This window comes from Megalobrama amblycephala, linkage group LG8 (genome assembly GCF_018812025.1).
Source record: "Megalobrama amblycephala isolate DHTTF-2021 linkage group LG8, ASM1881202v1, whole genome shotgun sequence".
NCBI lineage: Eukaryota > Metazoa > Chordata > Actinopteri > Cypriniformes > Xenocyprididae > Megalobrama > Megalobrama amblycephala.
The window spans coordinates 27336239-27357558 of NC_063051.1; the positions used below are offsets into that span (position 1 = coordinate 27336239).

General features: G+C 35.2%; 2 protein-coding genes across 4 annotated transcripts in view; one reads left to right on the top strand and one right to left on the bottom strand.

Moving 5' to 3' along the window:
• Positions 1-432: 432 nt before the first annotated feature.
• Positions 433-16128, bottom strand: stradb (STE20 related adaptor beta). The gene is made up of 13 exons (XM_048200284.1): positions 15883-16128; positions 14805-14875; positions 14633-14694; positions 10584-10667; positions 5950-6046; positions 5679-5800; positions 4778-4886; positions 4566-4689; positions 2943-3114; positions 2040-2144; positions 1702-1949; positions 1384-1426; positions 433-1283 (listed from the first exon to the last, which is right to left on the bottom strand). The coding sequence occupies exons 3-13, from the start codon at positions 14642-14644 to the stop codon at positions 1122-1124; spliced, it is 1278 nt and encodes a 425-aa protein (XP_048056241.1). The 5' UTR covers positions 14645-14694; positions 14805-14875; positions 15883-16128; the 3' UTR covers positions 433-1121.
• Positions 16129-17021: 893 nt separating this feature from the next.
• Positions 17022-21320, top strand: part of trak2 (trafficking protein, kinesin binding 2) — a 30976-nt gene continuing 26677 nt past the window's right edge. For all 3 annotated transcript variants that reach the window (XM_048200285.1, XM_048200286.1, XM_048200288.1), the window contains exon 1: positions 17022-17176. The gene's annotated coding sequence lies outside the window, so the exon portion shown is untranslated. The remainder of the gene's footprint in view (positions 17177-21320) is intronic.

Sequence of the window (21320 nt, forward strand, 5' to 3'; positions counted from 1 at the left end):
AGATAAAGTCAGAATTTTGAGTTATAAAGTCAGAATTGCGAGTTATAAAGTCAGAATTGTGAGAGATAAAGTCAGAATTTTGAGTTATAAAGTCAGAATTGTGTGTTATAAAGTCAGAATTGTGAGATATAAGTCAGAATTTTGAGTTATAAAGTCAGAATTGTGAGTTATAAATTCAGAATTGCGAGATATAAAGTCAGAATTGTGAGATATAAACTCGCAATTCTGAGAAAGTGTGAACTTTGAGTGATTAATAATCAGTATCTAATCTGATGAAAAACTTTATAACTCGCAATTGTGAGTTTATATCTTGTAATTCTGAGAAAGAAAAAAGTCAGAATTATGAGATAAAAAGTCGCAATTACTTTTTTATTTTATTTTTTTATTTAGTGCTGGAAACAAGCTTCCTTAAATATGAATATAATAATAATAATCATAATAATCATATTAATATTATTACTAAATAAAAATATTAAACAAAAATAATATTACTATTGTAATGTCACTGTAAAATTTAAAATCAAGTATTTAAAAATATATAATAATAATACTACTTTGTGTATGGACTGAGGTCATGTGGATCAGCATTTACTGCAAACCGAGTCACTCAGAGACACTGAAAACACTGCTGTGCTTCACTGTGAAATATGCAGTGCATGTATTTAATTAAATAGCAGCCTTTGAGATTTAATAACCGCACTATATCACAATTTCACTTTTATTTTATCAATTAATATTTTTTTTTTAAATGTATTAATAGGCTTTTAGTTTAGGTTGTAGCCATTAACAATGATTTTATACTTGCTATTGCTAGTCAGGAAATGTCTAGGCAGCTGGTATGTACTCATTCTAGAGAGTATTTGATTGGCTAAAAATGTAGATACGCCCATAAGTGCAAGATGATGTCATCAATATTTTGGTCCATAAAGAGCGGGGATTTAGACCAAAGAGATTTCACTGTGGGTGGGCTACCGTAGTTTGATATGACATAAATACAAACTAAGTGAATGACAAAATGTAGCTGCTGGTTAGGACGGATTAACATGGAATATATTTATCGCTAGTTGCTTGGGTCAAGGTTTGTGTGAGAAAGGAAGTGGATAAGAGAGGGATAGCAAGGTTTAGGAGAAGTCCCACATGCAGTCCTCTGGCTCAGTATCGGTGGGAGACGGGGTGTTGCAGGTCTGGGTCGGTGTTCCGGATGGAGGCGTGTCTGGAGGACAGGACACTGGCACGGCTGGATACATCAAACTAAGGAAAGAGTCCCTCGTGTGTTTCTTCACCTGGAAGACACACAGATCAATGCATGAATTACTTTAGGTTACACTCTAAGACTGAAGAGAGGGTAAATTTAGTGAAAGCTTGATGAAAGGGTGAATCTACCTGTCTGAAGAAGGGGTGGGTGAGGAGAGCAGTCGCAGACGGCCTATACAACACACAAGCATATTGCATGGGGTTCAGAAAAGATAAAAAGGTAAAACAGATTTTTTTCTGCTCTAGACAGGGTGATTTTTTTTTTTTTTTTTTTTTTTTTAAATCGCCCTACCAATACCAGATGAATAGAGAAAACACTTAAAAAATAAAAAAACTTTTTGCATTATTTTATTAAAAATATATTTTTTGTGTGATGACTATTGAATTATTTAGCTGTTTTGAACTCTGGCTGTGTAGTGTGTTTGCTAAGGGTCTCTCTGTCTCTACCTGCGTTCAGGCTGCTGCTGCAGGCACAGTTGGACCAGGTTGTGCAGTGTAGCAGAGTGGTTTTTGGGGGCAGGGCTTTGAGGTCTCTCCGCAGTGGCAGTACGAGTCAGACTTCCAGTCGCAACACTCTCTCCGATCCCCGAATCCACACCAGAGCGAGACACCTTGAGCGCCCCCATGTCTCCGAGCGGGTAAGGGGGGACGTCGAGGAGACAACAGTGAGAACCCCGCAACTTCTGAAGCAGCATCTGCAGAAGAAACAGGAAGTGAGTGTTCATTAATCATAGTTACATTCTCAGTAGATGGCAGCAGATGACACACGTGATGAACGGCAGTACCAGAGTGGGCGGCATGTCCTGGAACGGCACTCTGCCACTGACCAGCTCACATGCCACGATTCCCAGACTGTAGATATCTGATTTCACTCCATAGCCATGAAGATCCTTCATCACAGAAAGAGACACAAAAATCCATCATAATGTCTCATGAAGCTATATGTTTACAATTGATGTTGGTCCTGACATTGACCAGGCCTTTTAATTAGGAATGGACAAAATATCAGTATTATATATATATTCTACTGTTCAAAAGTTTGGGTCAGTTAATACTTTTGAAAGAAGTCTCTTCTGAAAGAAGTCACCAAAGGCTGGATTTATTTGATGCAGTAAAAACAGTAATATAGTGAAATGTTTTTTACAAATGTAAAATAACTGTTTCTATTTTAAGTTTCAGCATCATTATTCCAGTCTTCAGTGTCACATGATCCTTCAGAAATCATTCTAATATGCTGATTTGCTGCTCAAGAAACATTTCTTCTTATTATGAATGATGGAAACAGTTTTACCATTTAATATTATTTTGGAAACTAATATATATTTTTCAGGATTCTTTGATGAAAATAAAGTTCAAAAGAACAGCATTTTTTGAAATATGTTGTAACATTAGAAATGTCTTTACTGTCACTTTTGATCAATTTAATGCATCCTTGCTGAGTTTAAAAAAAAAAAAAAAAAAAAAAAAAAAAGAATTTATTTAAAAATAAAGCCAAACTTTTGAAAGGTAGCTTGTATATCAGACAGTTTTGGATATTTAATTGTGCAAGCTCATTTTTTACATTTTGACTGCTCCTGTCATAATCTAATGCTCACTTAATTTTTTTCATATATTGTTTATTGTTTTATGCTGTCTATAATGCTACTGTTTGGAACAGCTTTACGTCTGAATTGCACCTAAAATGTCACCTGTCGCAGAAGCTCTGGGCTCAGCCACGGCAGGAGAGACGGACTGTGCTGAGGCATGTCAAACACAGCTCTCATCCTCTTGCCATCCTTCATCAGACTGTACACACTTTGAAGCCCTGACAAACACACACGGCCTTCAGCTGACAGCAGCACATGACTGGCCTTCACACCTCTGCAGGAGAGATGAGATGAGAAGACAAGGGATGAGGTGAGATTAAAGGGATAGTTCTCTCAAAAATGAAAATTCTGTCATCATTTACTCACCAAACCCATAAGACTTTCATTCATCTTAGGAACTCGAATTAAGATATTTTTAAATCTGAGAGATTTCTGTCCCTTCAATGAAAGTCTATTCACCCAAAACTGAGGGTTCAAAACATTGTAATTTAAAGATTGTAGATTACATCCATTGTATTAAGCGGTTCAATCCAAATCTTCTGAAGAGACACGATCACTTTATATGATAAACAGATTTAATTTAGGCTTTTATTCACATATAATCATTGATCAGCGAACATAAACAGAAGCTCAAACTTGCTGCATTAGAATAACGAGAATGAACCTCATTGGTTCTCGTGCATCAAGCAAGCATGCTTGAGCATACATTTACCATATTTGAATGCTGTAAACATTGTTCATTGATCAATGTTTATATGTGAATAAAAGCCTAAATGAATCATACGATCGTATCTCTTCAGAAGACCTGTGCTGAGTCCCAATTCACATACTATCCATCCTAAATAGTATTTGAAATTAGAATTAGTGTGTCCAAATCATATGCTGTAGTAGTATGAGTATGAGTATTCAAAAGATACCCGAATGGTCTACTATCTCCGGTTAAATCCGAAGTGCAGATCTGTGCACACTCTAATGGCTAATATTGCCCACAACCCATTGTGCGTTGGACAAGGATTCGATTAGAACTACAAACTAAAAAAAACTACAAACATGGTGGATGTGCGAGACAGACAGTTAAGTAGAAGTTTAGATAAAGGCGTTTCAGTGATTAATAATCAGTATCTAACCTGACGAAAAGATATTTATTAAATGTTATCTACATTATATAGTTGATCCTGAATTGTTTCCAGGTGGTCCGTTAAAGAACGCGACACAAAGAAATCCTGTAGAATTCAACCAGTCAGATGATGACTTTGAAACTCCTGAAGTGTTTCCAATTTTGTGCGCCATATAACATCAGACGTTCAGCCAACGGTCAGTGGGTGTGACGTCTGCGATTTAAACGGTGACAGGATGCGCATAACTAAGTGACAGAGCAGTCCGTTAAACACAATTATGAAGTAGCATGTCCCAAAGCCTGCCTACTATTCTGCTGCACACTCAAAAGTATGTACTTTTTCTTCACAAAAACCGTACATACATTATGGCATAGTAAATAAGAAGGTTAACTAGAATGCAGCATTTCACAATCTCTTTATGAACGTTTTGAAGTTTCAGATAACTTTCAACGGAGGGACAGAAATCTCTCATTTGTGTTCCGAAGATGAACGAAAGCCTGATGGGTTTGGTATGACATGAATGTGAGTAAATGATGACAGAATTTTCATTTTCGGGTGAACTAACCCTTTAATTAACGTCTGTGAAACCAAGCAATCATGTGCTCACCTGTGCACGTAGCCCATGTGATGCAGGTACTCGAGCGCCCTGAGCGCTCCATAAAGCAGGTACGCGATCAGAGACTCGCTCATTCCATCCGGAAAGTACGACCTGAGCAGAGAGTCTGCAGAACCTGAAAGAGGCATGTGCAGAGAAGCTTTTATAAGGAAAGAATGGGAAAAGAAAAAGAAGGTAAGAGACAGATGACTGCAGACTCTTACCGTAACTCATGAGAGGAGACAGAACCCAGAGCTGACAGCACGAACTGAACACCAGTCTGGACGTGAGCAGGTTTGGGTGACGGAACCGTCTGGACAGCAGAACCTCATTCTGCAATTAATATGCACAAACTATGAATGCACAAGCACAATGGGCTTCTCTGAGAAAGATTTGTGTGTAAGTGTCTAAAAACCTGAAAATGCCCTCACAATTACAGTCAATCTTCTTCAACCTATGCAAGGACAATCATCATAACAGGGTCAAAAAATCTCTCTCTCATGTCGCAAACACCAATGCTGTTATTTTCCTGAATAATGATGTCAGCCTGTATCTCAAACAAATCATGGTATGGCTTCAAAAACCTTAAAATATAATAAACAAGTCTTATGGGGTAACTTTTTATAATATTTTTGTCATTTTTGGTGCTTAACAGTTATTTCATACACCAACAGTCACTATGAAAATAACCTCATGTCACAAAAATATGATCATCAACTCATTTAATAATTACATTAATTTAATTAAAATGTCCCTTTTTACTCATTTCACTGTGCAAACCGGTAATATATATATATATATATATAAAATGCAGTCTGCTTTCACAACATTTTGCGATTAAAAGCTCCCTTCATAAACAAAAATAATGAAATCCATAGAAATTCCAATACCATAAAAATCTGAAAATTAAAAAAAAAAATATATATATATATATATATATATATATATATATATATATATATATTTAATTTTATATTTATTTATTTTTCTAAAGTTTCAACAGACAATTTGATTTAAAAATATTTATTTTTGACTATCATTTCATATGTCAGGCTTTAAATCTAATAAAGCTTCAGTTCCAAATAGCAGAAATCAATGGGATGCTCTCATAAGTGTATTACACACCATCAGCTGCAGAAGCTCATCTTCTGTACACTCGTCCAGGTTTGTGTTTTTCACTGCCACCAGCCGGCCAGATGGTGTGTGACGTGCCATGCTCACCTGACTGAGGTTATTAAAGCCCCGGCCTGCATATATATACAAAAATACCCGCACACATAGACATTAAGAACAGAGCAGGAAATACGGTAATACTCATCAATCTTAGTTACATGATATAAACATGAGAGGGAATGACTAACTTATATCATACTATAAAGTAGGACATGGTCCCTACCCAGTTGTGACAGCAGCTGATAGTGGGCAGGGTCAGTGGAAAGATCTGTGATGTCATCTTCATCCGTCAACACAGAACACGGAGACACATCACTGCTCTGTCACACACATAAACACAGCAGACAAACACACACGTCCACATATGAACAAACACATCACACGTACACACAGAACTCTACTACTGTAACATAGGTAAAGCTGACGAAATCCTCCACACAGTGGTGGTCGTGGTTGTTAGATGCTCACTAAGGTATTCTGGTGAAGACTTCAAATGTTAATAGAACATAAGACACTTCCTGTCCTGTGAATGACACTAATGGGATGCTGGAGGACCTGCTGGGCCAGTGACTGGAACATGGAAGAATGTTTGCAGGTCTCAGATCAGGTTTATCCTGTATGATAGTATAATGACTGAGAAACAGGGTAATTATTGTTAATTAAAGCTATTAAAGGGATAGTTCACCCAAAAATGTAAATTTGATGTTTATCTGCTTACCCCCAGAGCATCCAAGATGTAGGTGCCTTTGTTTCTTCAGTCGAACACAAATGATGATTTTTAACTCCAACCGCTGCCGTCTGTCAGTGGTATAATGCAAGTCAGCGGGAACTTGGACTATAAGAGTAAATAAAACACGACAGACAAATCCAAATTAAACCCTGCGGCTCGTGACGACACATTGATGTCCTAAGACACGAAACGACCGGTTTGTGCGAGAAACCGAACAGTATTTATATCATTTTTTACCTCTAATACACCACTATGTCCAACGGCATTCATCACTCAATTCGTTTGGTCTGATCACGCTCTGACAGCGTCAGTGATGTCTCGCGCATATACTTCAATGAGAGCAAGACATCACTGCCGCTGTCAGAGCGCGATCAGACCAAACGAATCGAGTGATGAATGCAGTTGGACATAGTGGTGTATTAGAGGTAAAAAAATGAGAGGTAAATACTGTTTGGTTTCTCGCACAAACCGATCGTTTCGTGTCTTAGGACATCAATGTGTCGTCACGAGCCGCAGGGTTTAATTTGAATTTGTCTGTCGTGTTTTATTTACTCTTATAGTCCAAGTTCCCGCTGACTTGCATTATACCACTGACAGACGGCAGCGGTTGCAGTTAAAAATCATTATTTGTGTTCTACTGAAGAAACATAGTCACCTACATCTTGGATGCGCTGGGGGTAAGCAGATAAACATCAAATTTTCATTTTTGGGTGAACTAACCCTTTAAAAACACATTTGCTAATTTAAATAAAATAAAATCTAAATATTAGATAAAAAAAAAAAAAAAAAAACTTTTTAGAAATGTTGCCTTGAAAGTTGAAGCAGTAAAATTAATAACTAGAAATAAATAAAAACTAAGGTAACACTTTATTTTACAATGTCCTTTTTACATGTTACATGTAGTTACTGTAGTGATAACTATACATTATGCATAATTACATGCAGCAAACCCTACAGTAAGTACATGAAGTTAATTATTATTACTCAGTACTTAAATGCATGATAACAATGTAACAAGGATACCATAAAATAAAGTTTAACCAAAACTAAAAATTTACTAAACTGAAATAAAGATAAATTAAAGGGGTGGTTGATTATGATTCCACTTTTTTACCTTTAGTTAGTGTGTAATGTTGCTTTTAGAGCATAAACAACATCTGCAAAGTTACAACGCTCAAAGTTTAATGCAAAGGGAGATATTTTCTTTTAAAGAATTTGCTATTTAAGGACTACAACAAACAGCTGGTAGGGACTACAACGAGCTTCTTTCCAGGTTAGTGAAATCACTAATCCTAACATTTACATAAACCCCGCCCCCGAGAACACACAACAAAGGGGATGAGGCCATGTTGGGCTGCTTTAGAGAAGAGGAAGACTTGTTGTAGTGTTGTTACCATGCCATCATTTTAAGACGGACTGCTTCACAAATGAGGGTCAATTCAACGCTGGATTTGTACAAAAGTTTAACATGATGACACATGCTAGTCGATGAGTTGAATCAACTCCACAACAACTACATAAATTTATCCAATATCCATTCAGAAACGTTCAGATGCATTTTAAAAGTTGTAACTTCTTCCTGAGTCTCTCCATCAGTGTCCGACTCCGGTTTGAACAATGTAAGGCTGAACACTGTTACTGACAATCCTCATTTTGGCTGCGTGAGATTCTCCAGCTTAAAATTACAAAAGCACATAAAACTACTAAAAAAAATTCTAAAATTAAAATGAAAGCTTTTATTTATATCTTTTAAGTTAATTCAAAATATTAATAAAAACTAGAATAGTATATAAATAAAACTAAAATAACTGCTGAGAAACACTGATAATTGACAATTTCTAGTCTAGATGAAGGTTAATGGGATGTAGGATCTTTGAAAGTACTAGTGAAATAAGAGACTAACATAAATAGCATTTTTAAAATGTCATATACATTTATCATTCCCTGGGAATCAAATAAACAAATGTTGCTAGTGCCATTGAGCTACAGTAGTAGTGTTTTGTAATTAGAAATAAATAAAAAAGATTAAACTCTGTGATTAATTACATAATTCATAATGCTTTGGGAGTTTATTAAATTTGGTTTATGTTCAAATCTCTTTGCAATTGTTATTACTCAGGTAGCTTCTATAAATGTCAATATTTTGTACTTTAGCTAACTCCATAAGCTCATAACTTTTTTTGTTGAATAACATTCTGAAATGCCTCTGGAGACTGGAAAAGTGACCCAGCAGGCTGCAGTAAAAGACCAAATATTTCTAGCACAGGAGGGAAATATTTACAGATAGCCCACAGATGCCTTCAGACAAAGACATGGACAATAGCACAAGTGAGCTTTCATCCAGATCAATGGAACAGAAAAACTGCTTCGTGACGCCCAACACAATGGATTCACTCAGTCTCAGAACACACTTGAGCACAACAGCTCAACACAACAACGTGAACCTCACTGGAGCTTGTGCTGAATATGCAATGACGTTTCAATTGGCATGACTACACTGATGTGTCCATCACAAGACATAGCCTATCCTAGAGTGACTTGTTGTCACACTGACAACTATTTGCAGTGACAAAGTGACTGGAAGTCATTCATTTTAAACCAGAGTTGATGATTTAAGGTGATGTGGGCAACAGGGGCTGTTGGCAATGCAACAGAGTTGAGCTGAGTTCATCTATCTTTCTAAATGATATATATATATATATATATATATATATATATATATATATATATATATATATATATATATATATATATATATATATATATATATATATATATCGGTTTTCATTTATACTTCTGCGTCGTGCAATTACACATGCAGACTGCTTAGTAGGCAGTGTCCATGGGCATGTTGATGGTGTAACCCACAGTATCAAGGCAAAAGCCAAAGAAAAAGGCAGCTTGTGGACGTTGTAGGAGAAGCAGCAGCAGTGATGGCAGCAAATAGACAGCGACTTTTGTTGCAGCTTGTTGTTAAATATCGAAGTGTAGTTATGTTGCAAGTGGAAATGCGTATTGCAGATTTTTTTTAACCTGAGGGAGTGGTTCTAGCAGGCCAATCACAGCGCGGGACCGCAGACTTGGCACCACTGGCTACGCCGTAGGTTTGACGCAGAAGTATAAATCAGCCTTAACAAGTTAAAATATTTAATGCAATTAATGCAGCATCCTCATGCACACAGAAAGCCGCTTCAAATAGCGTGCCAGGCGCATTAAGTTCTCTTTCGTGGACAAACGCACAAAAACACACAAAATTATGTCAAAAGGCCCGTTTTATCGAGTATCCTCATAAGCACAGTCTTAAACGAGTTAAATAAAGTCTTAAATGAACAAAGAATTGTGAGAAAATGGGATGCAGATCTTAAAGTGACAGCAGCCTAATAAACCTGCTACAGTCTGTCATTAGTTAAGCAAAGAACAAAAGAAAATCATTTATCGCTCTTAACAGAATAACTTTTGTAGCTTTAATAAAAATTAATCTACATTTTAATCTAAATTATGCAGTGAAGACTAAAGTGTTTCATAACTTCAATGTCTGGATATTTGTTAGATCACATATTTAAAATATGTTTATGCTGTTTCTACATTAATTTGGAGATTAAATGTGAAATTATTATAATATAAAAGTATATGAAAAACTTTAATGGTAGGTGCAATTAATTACAGAAAAATGTGCGATTAATTCCTTTTTTTTAATCGACTGACAACACTGTAAGATACACATTCTTTCATGCACACACAAATATAATGCAGTATTATATTGACAGTATTGTTTGTAGTTTAAATTCATAAAAATTATCAGAAATATATGTTTTGCCACAAAACCTCTGAGTGACTACTACATTTCTGAAAATTGAAAATTCTGTAAATTCCTCTTCCTGTCATTCCCCTTTAAACTCCATTTCAAAACTCTGTGGTTTGTGGCCAATTCAAATTCTAACTCGCACCACATTAAGCCAATTCCTAAATTCTGAATTTTTACTCAGTCCTGCTAGCAACCAACAGTGCAGTGATTTAATCACTGTCAGTGTGAATTCCCCTTGAATGGCTTGTCGAAAGAGGAATAGTCAATGCCTGATGCCTTTAAACACACCATGAGCCATGATCTATTATTAGACTCTACTGACCGAGCACTGATGGCTGATGTCTTCATACTGCTCCTCTATGCTGATGGACTGGACTTGTGAGTGGGAGGAGATACAGGTGCAGTCCTGAGGGGAAGAGGGGAGGAAAGATGAGACATGCCCCCCACCCCACAAATGAATATGGAGGTGAATATGAACATCCAAAGTATGAATATGCATGGAAGGGTGGGCTGAAGGGCAAAGCAAGACACGGCAAAAGGAAGACATGATTATGGAAATCAAACTTGTCATGTTTGATTAAGCTTTGGTTACAGGAATGTTCCAATGCAAAAAGTCAACATGAAACAAACATTTTACTTCCATAATGTGACATATTACTGGGTAAATCACAATCCATTGTAAGTGCATTACTGCAAACACATTTTTTTTTTATAAACTATTGAATCTGGAACAGTTTTTTTTAATGAGTGAGACATTAGCAGACACACAATGATATTAAAGGATTAGTCCACTTCTAAATAAACTTTTCCTGATCATTTACTCACCCCCATGTCATCCAAGATGTCTTTCTTTCTTCAGTCGAAAAGAAATTAAAGTTTTTGATGAAAACATTCCAGGATTATTCTGCTTATAGTGGACTTCAATGGGCACCAAACAGTTGAAGGTCAAAATTAGGTTCACTGCAGCTTCAAATTGTTCTACACTGTCCCAGATGAGAAATAAGGGTCTTATCTAGTGAAACCATCGCTCATTTTCTGAAAAAAATTTAAAATTATATAAGTTTTAACCATAAATGCTCATCTTGAACTAGCTCTCTTCTTTTTCTCTATTAGAATCCGGTGGTGTAGACTCTGCTAAGTGTATTACTGCCCTCAACAGGTCAAAGTTTGAACTAATTGTTATATACTATTGAACTAGCATATTGCATATAAAAATTAGTTCAAACTTTGACCTGTTGAGGGCAGTAATACGCTTTTTGGTTAAAACTTATATAATTTTCAATTTTTTTCAGAAAATGAGCGATGGTTTCACTAGATAAGGCCCTTATTTCTCATCTGGGATCGTGTAGAACAATTTGAAGCTGCAGTGAACCTAATTTTGACCTTCAACTGTTTGGTGCCCATTGAAGTCCACTATAAAGAGAATAATCCTGGAATGTTTTCATCAAAAACTTTAATTTCTTTTCGACTGAAGAAAGAAAGACATGGACATCTTGGATGACATGGGGGTGAATAAATTATCAGGAAAAGTTTATTTAAAAGTGGACTAATCCTTTAATAATGGTTGAAATGTCACATATAAATTAGTGTTTGATTTAAATATATTTTATTATTATGAATAATGGTGGAAGAACACGTGCTTAATTTCCCAGAAAAAGATTTTAAACGGATAGTTGACCCAAAAATGGAAATTCTAAGCAGAAGAATGAAATTCATACAGGTTTCGAACAACTTGAGAGTGAGTAATTTCATTTACATTTTTGGCTGAACAATCCCTTTAAATGTCAAAATGTTTTTTTTATAAAATTAGCTAAAAACAACGCAATGGACATTTTGTATTGCTGCAAAATTAACATCTGTTTTTATGGCTATTAATCATTTTGACAGTATGTATGTATGTATTACTGAGTGAAACAGGTTAAGTTGTAAGTGTATTACAGCAAACAAGATTTGTGTTTGTTTTTTACAAACTAATGAACAAGCCATGCTTATAGAACTTATTCACAGCAGCGCAATCTTTGATTTTTATGAAATGAAAGCGAGGCTGTGAGGAATAGACATATACCTCTTCAGTGGGTTGTACTGTTATTTAATATGTTTTTGGATTGCTCTGCTGATGAAACACTGCAAAAATATCTTTCCAAGAATTTCAGTAGACAATAGGAGTGTAACGGTACACAAAACTGACCGTTCGGTATGTACCACAGTTATGAAGTCATGGTTCAGTATGGGTTCGATTTAAATAAATCATGACAGATTTGTTTAAACATACATTAAATCAAGACATCACTAACATTTAAGTAAAATATAATGAATATATAGGCTAATATATGGCAAGCCGTTTTGACTTTTATTCACATCTCAGGATATGAATTCTTCATATCAACAATTCAGTTGTTGATATCAGGAATTACATTTCCACTAGTAACAATGTTAATTCTTGACATCAACATTTGAATTTCCACTAGTAAAAACTAGAATTCTTGATATCCGTAACTGTATTTTCACTAGTGAAATGTCACCATAGGCTGCCATTCAAATTCAATTGTTGATATCAAGAACTGATTTCTTACTAGTCGAAATTCCAATTTCACATATCAGAAATACAGTTCTTACTAGTAAAAATCGTAATTTTTGATATCAATAATTACATTGCTACTAGTAAAATGCGAATTTTTGATATCAAGAATTCAATTGTCACTAGTTGAAATGTCAGTTCTTGATATCAACAATTGAATTGCTACTAGTAAAAATGTTAATTTTTGATATCTGAAAAAGTATTTCTGATATCAATATAATTTCAGATATCTAAAATGGTTTTCTTACTATTAACAATCACATTCATGATATCAGAAACTAACATTGTCACTAGTGAAAATCAAATTATTGATATCAAAAATTAACATTTTTACTAGTACCAATTCAATTTTTGATATCAAGAACTGACATTTCAACTAGTGACAACTGAATTATTGATATCAAAAATTATTAATTTTACTAGTAAGAATTGTACTTCTGATATGTGAAATTGGAATTTCAACAAGTAAGAAATCAGTTCTTGATATCAACAATTGAATTTGAATGGCAGCCTATGGTGACATTTCACTAGTGAAAATACAATTACAGATATCAAGAATTCTAGTTTTTACTAGTGGAAATATAATTCTTGATATCAAAAATTAGCATTTTAACTAGTGAAAACTGAATTGTTGATATCAAGAATTCATATCCTGAGAATGAATAAAAGTCAAAACGGCTTGCCATACTAATATAGTGCATATATTTAACAAAAGAACTAACAAGCTGTGGACACTGAATGACTTTTCTGAGGTAAATGTAATGCTATTCCTTACAATATATTGTTTTAAAGCTGTTTTATTGATGTCTTTCCACTGTTGAGTGATTATTACATGATACATTTCAGTAAGTTGTACTGTATCTTTCAACATACCTTCAGATGTTCATTCATGTTTTATAACTAGCATTAAAGAGGAAGAGATGATCGCGTTCACTCGTTTACTATACAGTGATCCGTCACGTCACATCAAAGAGCGTCAAAACGGCATTTTTTATTTGAATTTCGTGATAAAATGGAAAGAATTTGAAAGATGCCATTTTGTTTCTTATCGAAAGTAACAAAACGCAGAGCTTATTGTGATTATTGGTGGTTAGGCTTGTGTACTGCTTTAGTCTTATCCACCTGTCTTTGTCCGTTGTCATAATTCACCAGGAAACCGAAGTGTTCCCAAACAGGAGACCTTAATGTTGCAATGTAATGCATTTGGTACACATATGCACCGTACCAGAAGTCCTGTACCAAAACGGTTGTTGTCACACCCCTAGTAGACAAAAATGTCCAGACATAAACTGTGGAAAATTAAAATTGATCCAATAGCTTTATACATCTTTTAACAGCGGATACTATTGAAAACACAGTTAAAAACAAGTCTATCCCTCACAGCCTCACTTTCATACCCGTCATGGCGCTGCTCTGAAAAAGGTCTATAGAACCTATATCGAATCCGGAACATTTCTTCATGAGTGAGACATTGAAACTATCCGCTTGGATTCAGAGGTGAGATGGTGGATTGGTGGATATTAATGAGGGCGTTTATTATTAAATGTGCTGATATCTAGGGACTAGAGAAAAATCAGGCCATGGATTTTATTCAGTGAATATCTTCAGTTCATACAAAAACATCCCTAAAGTGCTACTACTATACAGAATACTAAACCCACTCCAGAATCAAATCCAAACATGATTCTGATACCTAAAAACAAGACCTGCAGAAATAATCACAGAAAGCATGAAATTCAGAATGCACTGAGCTTTGCACAAACAAGCTGGGTATAAAAAGATTTGACTCTCACCAGAAACGACATGAGGTGCTTTTGGCTGAGCTGATGCTTCACTGGAGTTCATTTATCTGATTCTGGAGACAGTGAATAACAATTAGTGCATCTGCAAAAATACTTCAGTGGCAGTTTCCAGTGTGCAACGTTGCATTTTTCATCGCCTGAAAAAACAATGTTTTTCGCTTACCTGGCTTTGCTCGGATTTCAGTGCATAAAAGACACAGACTTCATCTCATCTCATGCTGCTCCATTAGAGTCCTATGAACCAAACCATCAGTAGAGAGGCTTTCAAGCACATATCAGATTTCCAGGGCTTAAATAACATTGCATATGATCCAAATCCAAAGCTTTCGCTTCAGTTACACACCTCTCTATTTTCTAGATGAAAGCTCAACGAGCTGTTTATTTCTCGATAGTCTGATTTCAAATGCATCCTGTCTGAAATTCCTCAGCATCTATGTTCTAGTCCTGTAGCCCATGCATGGACCATGCACTGTGTCCACGAACAGAGCAGCCGGATTCAGTGTCTGGCTCCGCTTGAATGAACCTATGAGTCTGATTTCCTCTCTGCTCGAGACATCATCATCTTCAGTTATCTGTGCTGATAGGATGTCACATCTGTCTAGGCGCATCAGCTCTGATATCAGCGCAAGAGACATTGGGAACTACTGTCCATTTTGTGTCGTTAATATGCAATTAATATTATGCCAGCATTGAAATGAGTTCATGCTTGCCAGATTACACTTTATTTAATAAGAAAAATATTTAAGATTATTACATATTTACAGCTCAAGATGAGGCTTCTTAGTAAAATTGCAAATGAAAAGTAAATAAATGCACAATGCAGCAAACATATAGATATGCATAAACATGCATGCCCAAATGAGATGAAATCTTAATTATTAATTATGTAATTATCAGAGCAACTGAGAGCAGGTGCCCTTCCTAGTCCTTGACAGTGATTGCGTGTAACGTTAGGTTAACAGGGTTAAGAAAAAGAATATCTTCAAGAAAGAGCCATGGTGCACTAGAAGGCTCTAAAATAAACTGGACTTTAACATTAAACCCTCCTTGTTTCATATAAATTTAAATAATGTTGCATTAGTGCCTTTGGTGAGTGTACACGATTTTTTTTTACATTAATAATGCACGAATAACATTATTTTCACGTGCTACAATAACTGTTGTTTTATAATATTATACATAGAAATAATTTGCTGAGGTTGTGTGAAGCTCAAAGCCCTATATATTAAAAAACAACTCACCATTGTTATGCATGTGGATGGAGGCTCATCTGTAAATTGATTTTGTACCCTTGATTTTGACGGCGAGCGTCAGTTCTGGGCAGTTACAGTCACTTCGGTCACATCACAGTTTTATTCTTGAGGAAAATCAAGAAGCGCCTCTCATATTTAATAACATTTGTAAGTTGACTTGCCAAAGCTTTTCTTCACAGTCCCAGCTGATCACGCGTCACGCTCGACTTATCGGATATATTTACATAATAAAAGTCTTTCATACACACACACACACACACACACACACACACACACACACTGGAGAACTGTATACAATAAAAGTCTCAATAGAGGGCTATGCATAATAATAGGACATAATCTATCCAATGAATTCGACTCTCTGCCTTTTAAATATATATTTATTACTTACGGGTTTTTTTTTTTTTTGTTTTTTTTTTGTGATGATAGGAAGTTATCTAAAACAGCAAGCTTTAATTAAATTACACTTTTAGAATCTCAAATGAATAATGTTACAAATTGTGCTTTATTTTCAAATAAGGGAACTATAATGTATAAATAATGAAGGTTCTCATCCTCTCTCCACGTTCTTTATTTGAACGCTCATAATTAAATATTATTTTAAAATATAAATAGCAAGGCAAGGCAATTTTATTTGTATAGCACATTTCATACACAATGGTAATTCAAAGTGCTTTACATAAAAAAAGAATAATAAAAATAGAACATAAGGAATAGAAATAACAGCAAAAGCAGAGAAATTTGCTATCTGGATGGAAGAGCTAGGAAGTTTCAGGGAGGTTTTTGTTGTTGTTGTTGTTGTTGTCCGTCAGAGTGGATCTAAACGGATCGATCCATAAGAACGGATCTAAATGGATCTTCCTCACACGTCAGGACCTCTGAGGATAAAATGTAGGAAATAATTTGACCCCTCTATTATTTCCCATTTATCTATTATATTTCTATTTTGTTGTATTTATTTTTATTATTATTATTATTATTATTATTAGTGTGTTTGCTTATTTTGAAAAAATTAATATGTATAATAATGATTGTAATTGTGACCCATTAAATAAATAAATAAATAAATAAATAAATAAATCTCTTGAGGACTTTTATCACAAAATAAATGTCGCGGAATATATGACGTAATTGTGGATCACTGACGCCAGATTTTTGCCCAAAACTCTTCCCCAAATACCCCTCCCTCCTCGCTCTGTTCGCTATTGTTTGAAACGCTCGAGCTGACAGGAGCCACATGCTCCACTATCGCTCAGATAAACGGATTTTAAGTGAACTAAAGGTAAGAGAGAGTGATTTTCCGCTCTTTCACAGCTCATATACAGACATTTGGGTGTATGTAGGGATGAGTGGATGAGTTTGACGGGTCACGGATGTGCTGAGGGAGGCTCGTTTGTCTGGTCATATGGCCATTGGGATGCAGATCAATTCCTCTAGTTCAGCGCATATGTATTGTGTGTATGTTTTCAAATGAGTGTTCAATAGATGTGTAGGTGTGTTTTCTGTTATAATTCTGAGCGTTTTTAAAGATAATATAATGTGACATCTGCAGGGATTATGAAATCTGTTGCATCAGATCAAACCAATGCACCATCTCTCTGCTGCCTTTGCTCATGTGTTTGTGTTCAGATGATATACATGTTTTTTTTTTATTTTCATCACATTCATCTTAATTACATTCATCATACACAGAGAGCTTGTGATTATATCCAAACAGAATTAATAACCCGTCGTCATCATCTGATGATTTATGAATTTTAGTTATATGAACACGACCTGTTGACTTTTAATAGACAGAACATCAACAGACCTTCAGATTATATGATATTGTATTTATATATTTATTATCAAAAGAATATACATATATTATCACAAGATAATATATATATATATATATATATATATATATATATATGTATATATATATATATATGTATATGTGTGTGTGATTGTTTTTGGTTTAATAACAGAATTAACAATTTTCTTTAATTAAAAGAAAAGTCTAAGCTCAAATTTTTTTTTACAGTCATATTTCAGACTTAAACATGAGCCCTCTGGATCCTCTCACAAGGTTTTTTTGTTGTTGTTTTGTTTTAGTTTGTAGCAGCAGACAGCTTGCTGTAACATAACTGTGGGTCAGAGGGAAGATTGAGGAATAGATCAATTGACAAATTGCTAATGGAGGTTTATTGGCAGTTCTTCTTGCCCTTGAGCAAACCGAGAAGCTGAGAATATATGGGACGACGTGTAATAACTTATTCCAGGTGTCGTTTAGATGGAGCTTGTTGGAAGTCATGCTGGTATAATTTCAGCAGCAGCTGTCATGAGCTCTGCATTAACGTCTGGATCAGACACAATGCCGAGGAACCGTTTGGATTCATGCCGTTGCAGAAGCAGAGGAGCGTCTGAACAGCAGAACCGCACTTTTACAAAAATGCATTTACTTCTGGGAAGCGTCTGCAAGTTGCGCTTGATGTGTCAGTAAAAGGACAGTCTGATGTTTTGATATTTTTTTTTTTTCTAATCCAGTGATGCTGCAGAGCCAGGTTGAGATTATTATCCATCTGGTTGATAAAGAGGCTTTTGAATATCTGTTTCCTGTAATGGGCTGGTCAGACATTGTGGGCATGAGGCTCGATATTAAAAGAACAGAAGTTGTCGTCACTTCCCAAAAATACAATAGCTTCCTGAAGAAAGACAAAAAGAGAAGGAATGTAAATATCGTTGTAGGAAATTATTTGACAGAAAGGCCTTGCAGAGCTGCTTATCTTCTGACAATAACAAGAGAATAAATCACGTTTTTCAGGTTCAGTAAATTCTTCTGGAGTTTTATGGGAAACGAGAGGGACAGTACAATACTGATTAATACGGATTAAGTGCTTAGGATCTTGTTCTGAGGATTAGTTGGAAATGAAATCGGATGAGATTGTCGGTACAATCAGAATTGCAGTATAATTTTGAAAATGTAAAACAAAATGAAGCTAGAGTTTAACTTGAAATTTATTAGCCAAGTAATTGTCATTATAATGAATATGTTACATTAAATTGTTCCCATTATTATACGTAATACGTTTATATTTCTATTTTCACTTTCACTTTTGTTTGCGGTATACGACAGGTCTGTTTTGTTCTCTCTATGCACAAAAACACACATTACACTCCCTCTTGACAAACATATGCACATTGTTACATAACATTTCAAATAAATGCTTTTCTTTTGAAATTTCTCTTCATCGAAGGATCCTGAAAAAAAATTCCACAAAAATACAAAAAAGCGCAACAATATTTTCAACATTGATAATAATAAAAAATGTTTCTTGAGCAGCAAATTAGCATATTAGAATGATTTCTGAAAGATCATGTGACACTGAAGACTAGAGTAATGATACTGAAAATTCAGCTTTGCATCACAGGAATAAATTACATTTTACAACAGAAAACAGTTTTATAACAGTTATTTTAAATTGTAGTAATATTACATATAATTTGTAAATTGTGCTGTATTAAAGGTTCTGCTAAATGATTCAATGAGAATGTAATGTACTTCTCTGTTATCTGACTTTATTTTTTGTTTGCCTGGTGATTATTTTATTACGTTTTTATAAGCAGAGTTTTGGCTCTCATCTTTCATCCATTATAGAAACAGCTCCTGTTTCCCAAATGAATACTGTGCTCTGTAAACATCACCTTGTGCACTGTGGCCAGTTGCATAAATACTGCTTAGACTAGTCTTAAAAGTAAGTCGTCATAGTTTTTTCTTCAAGACTGGAAAAAATATACATCAAGTTACATAAAATGGTAGATTGGTCTAATTTGAATTGGAAAAGTTAGACAGATTAGCCATCGGTTAACAGCAAGTTGGCCTTAAAACACAGTCTTCTTAACATGGTGGCTAAGTTTATGCAACTGGCCAGTTCTATGGGATTTTCTTCTCTCCAGACCTCAAGACATGAAGTTCATGTGTGCTCCTTTAAATCATGCTGGAGCCTTTCATTTTCTGAACAACAGGAAGTGCCCCTCACTCCCCTCTCTGAGACAGCTGCTACGTGGCATGTCCTGAAGACAACAGTCAAGCTTTAGAGGCCCCAAAAAGTATTTGGACACTAAAGTCCCACTTGTATCAGTGTCACTGCATTAGAAAATACAAATTAAGTCCAATCTGCACTCATAACCATGTATGCTACTCTATCATAACGATAAAAATAATTATTTTATAGTAGTAGTAAAAGTATTCATTATGCATACCATTTTTATTAATAATTAGCAATAATAGTAGTAATAATACATTGATAATAACATAATGTACACTGTTTTATTAATCTATAGTGTACATTATGAATCTAAAAATAATAATCAGGTTTAATTAAAGTATTGTTTTTGCTGTTGTTATTCATAATGCATATTATGCTTATTTTAGTGTAATGATAATTTGGTTATTGGCTAATTTTGTTGTAATAAAACTAATTAAAAATGGGTTCTGGATATCATACTTCAACATAAAAAAATAAAAGGTATCGGTCATAAAAACAAATCTAAATCATATAATCATTAGCAGTAACTGTCAGCACCGAATCCGATAGCCTCGTGGGCAGCTCACCGACATATAGCGCCGTTGCGCTTCGTGCGACCCAAGTTCAAGTCCCGGCTCTTGGACCTTTCCCGATCCTGTCCCCCTCTTTCTCCCATTTCGCTTCATGTCTGCTTACTGTCCTATCATAATGAAGGCAAAAACACCAAAAATAAATCTGGGAGGAAAAAAAAAACGTTAGTATGGTTGTGACTGTGAGGAAATTTTCCCACCGGTTAATCGACGTGTGACAACATCGCTATCATTTACATTTATGCATTTAGCAGACGCTTTTATCCAAAGCGACTTACATTGCATTATACTATACATTTATATCTGAGTATGTGCAATCCCTGGGATCGAACCCATGACCTTTGGCATCGCTAGTGCCATGCTCTAACCACTGAGCTACAGGAAAACCGGGATGGGGAAGGGAGTGTTCCCTCTTTTGCACCTCGCTTTTAAATCGCTAATTTTAAAGCGAAAGTAAAATACGCAAGGCCACATTGGTATTCATAACTGTGCGGAGCAGAGCGAGCATTTTCAATTAATTCCTATGGAAGTTGAGCTTCCATAAGAAGGAACTGAAATGCTCAATGTCAGTAGATGCACACATTTTGCATTCGTTTTCAATTTAGTGCCAATTCGGGGGTGGCAATTGCTTGAATGTTGGGTTCTTGGATTATTATTCTTAATGGAAAAACACAACTAATCCTTTGCAGTTTCCCTATTAGAACTGGGTTTAAATTTAAAATACAGCAAAAATCTTCCGCCATCATCTTGTCAGTCAGCTCCTCACTTTCGAGATAAATGAAATCTGACGACTGCTGCTGATCTGTACTGCGATTCTCGTTCGGCT

Excerpts from the sequence above, each read along its gene's own strand:
- stradb (XM_048200284.1), bottom strand. Across the intron at positions 5,801-5,949 it reads TCAGCTGCTGTCACAACTGG|GCCGGGGCTTTAATAACCTC; the intron begins GTAGGGACCATG and ends ATATATATGCAG. Across the intron at positions 2,145-2,942 it reads GCCCAGAGCTTCTGCGACAG|GATCTTCATGGCTATGGAGT; the intron begins GTGACATTTTAG and ends TCTGTGATGAAG.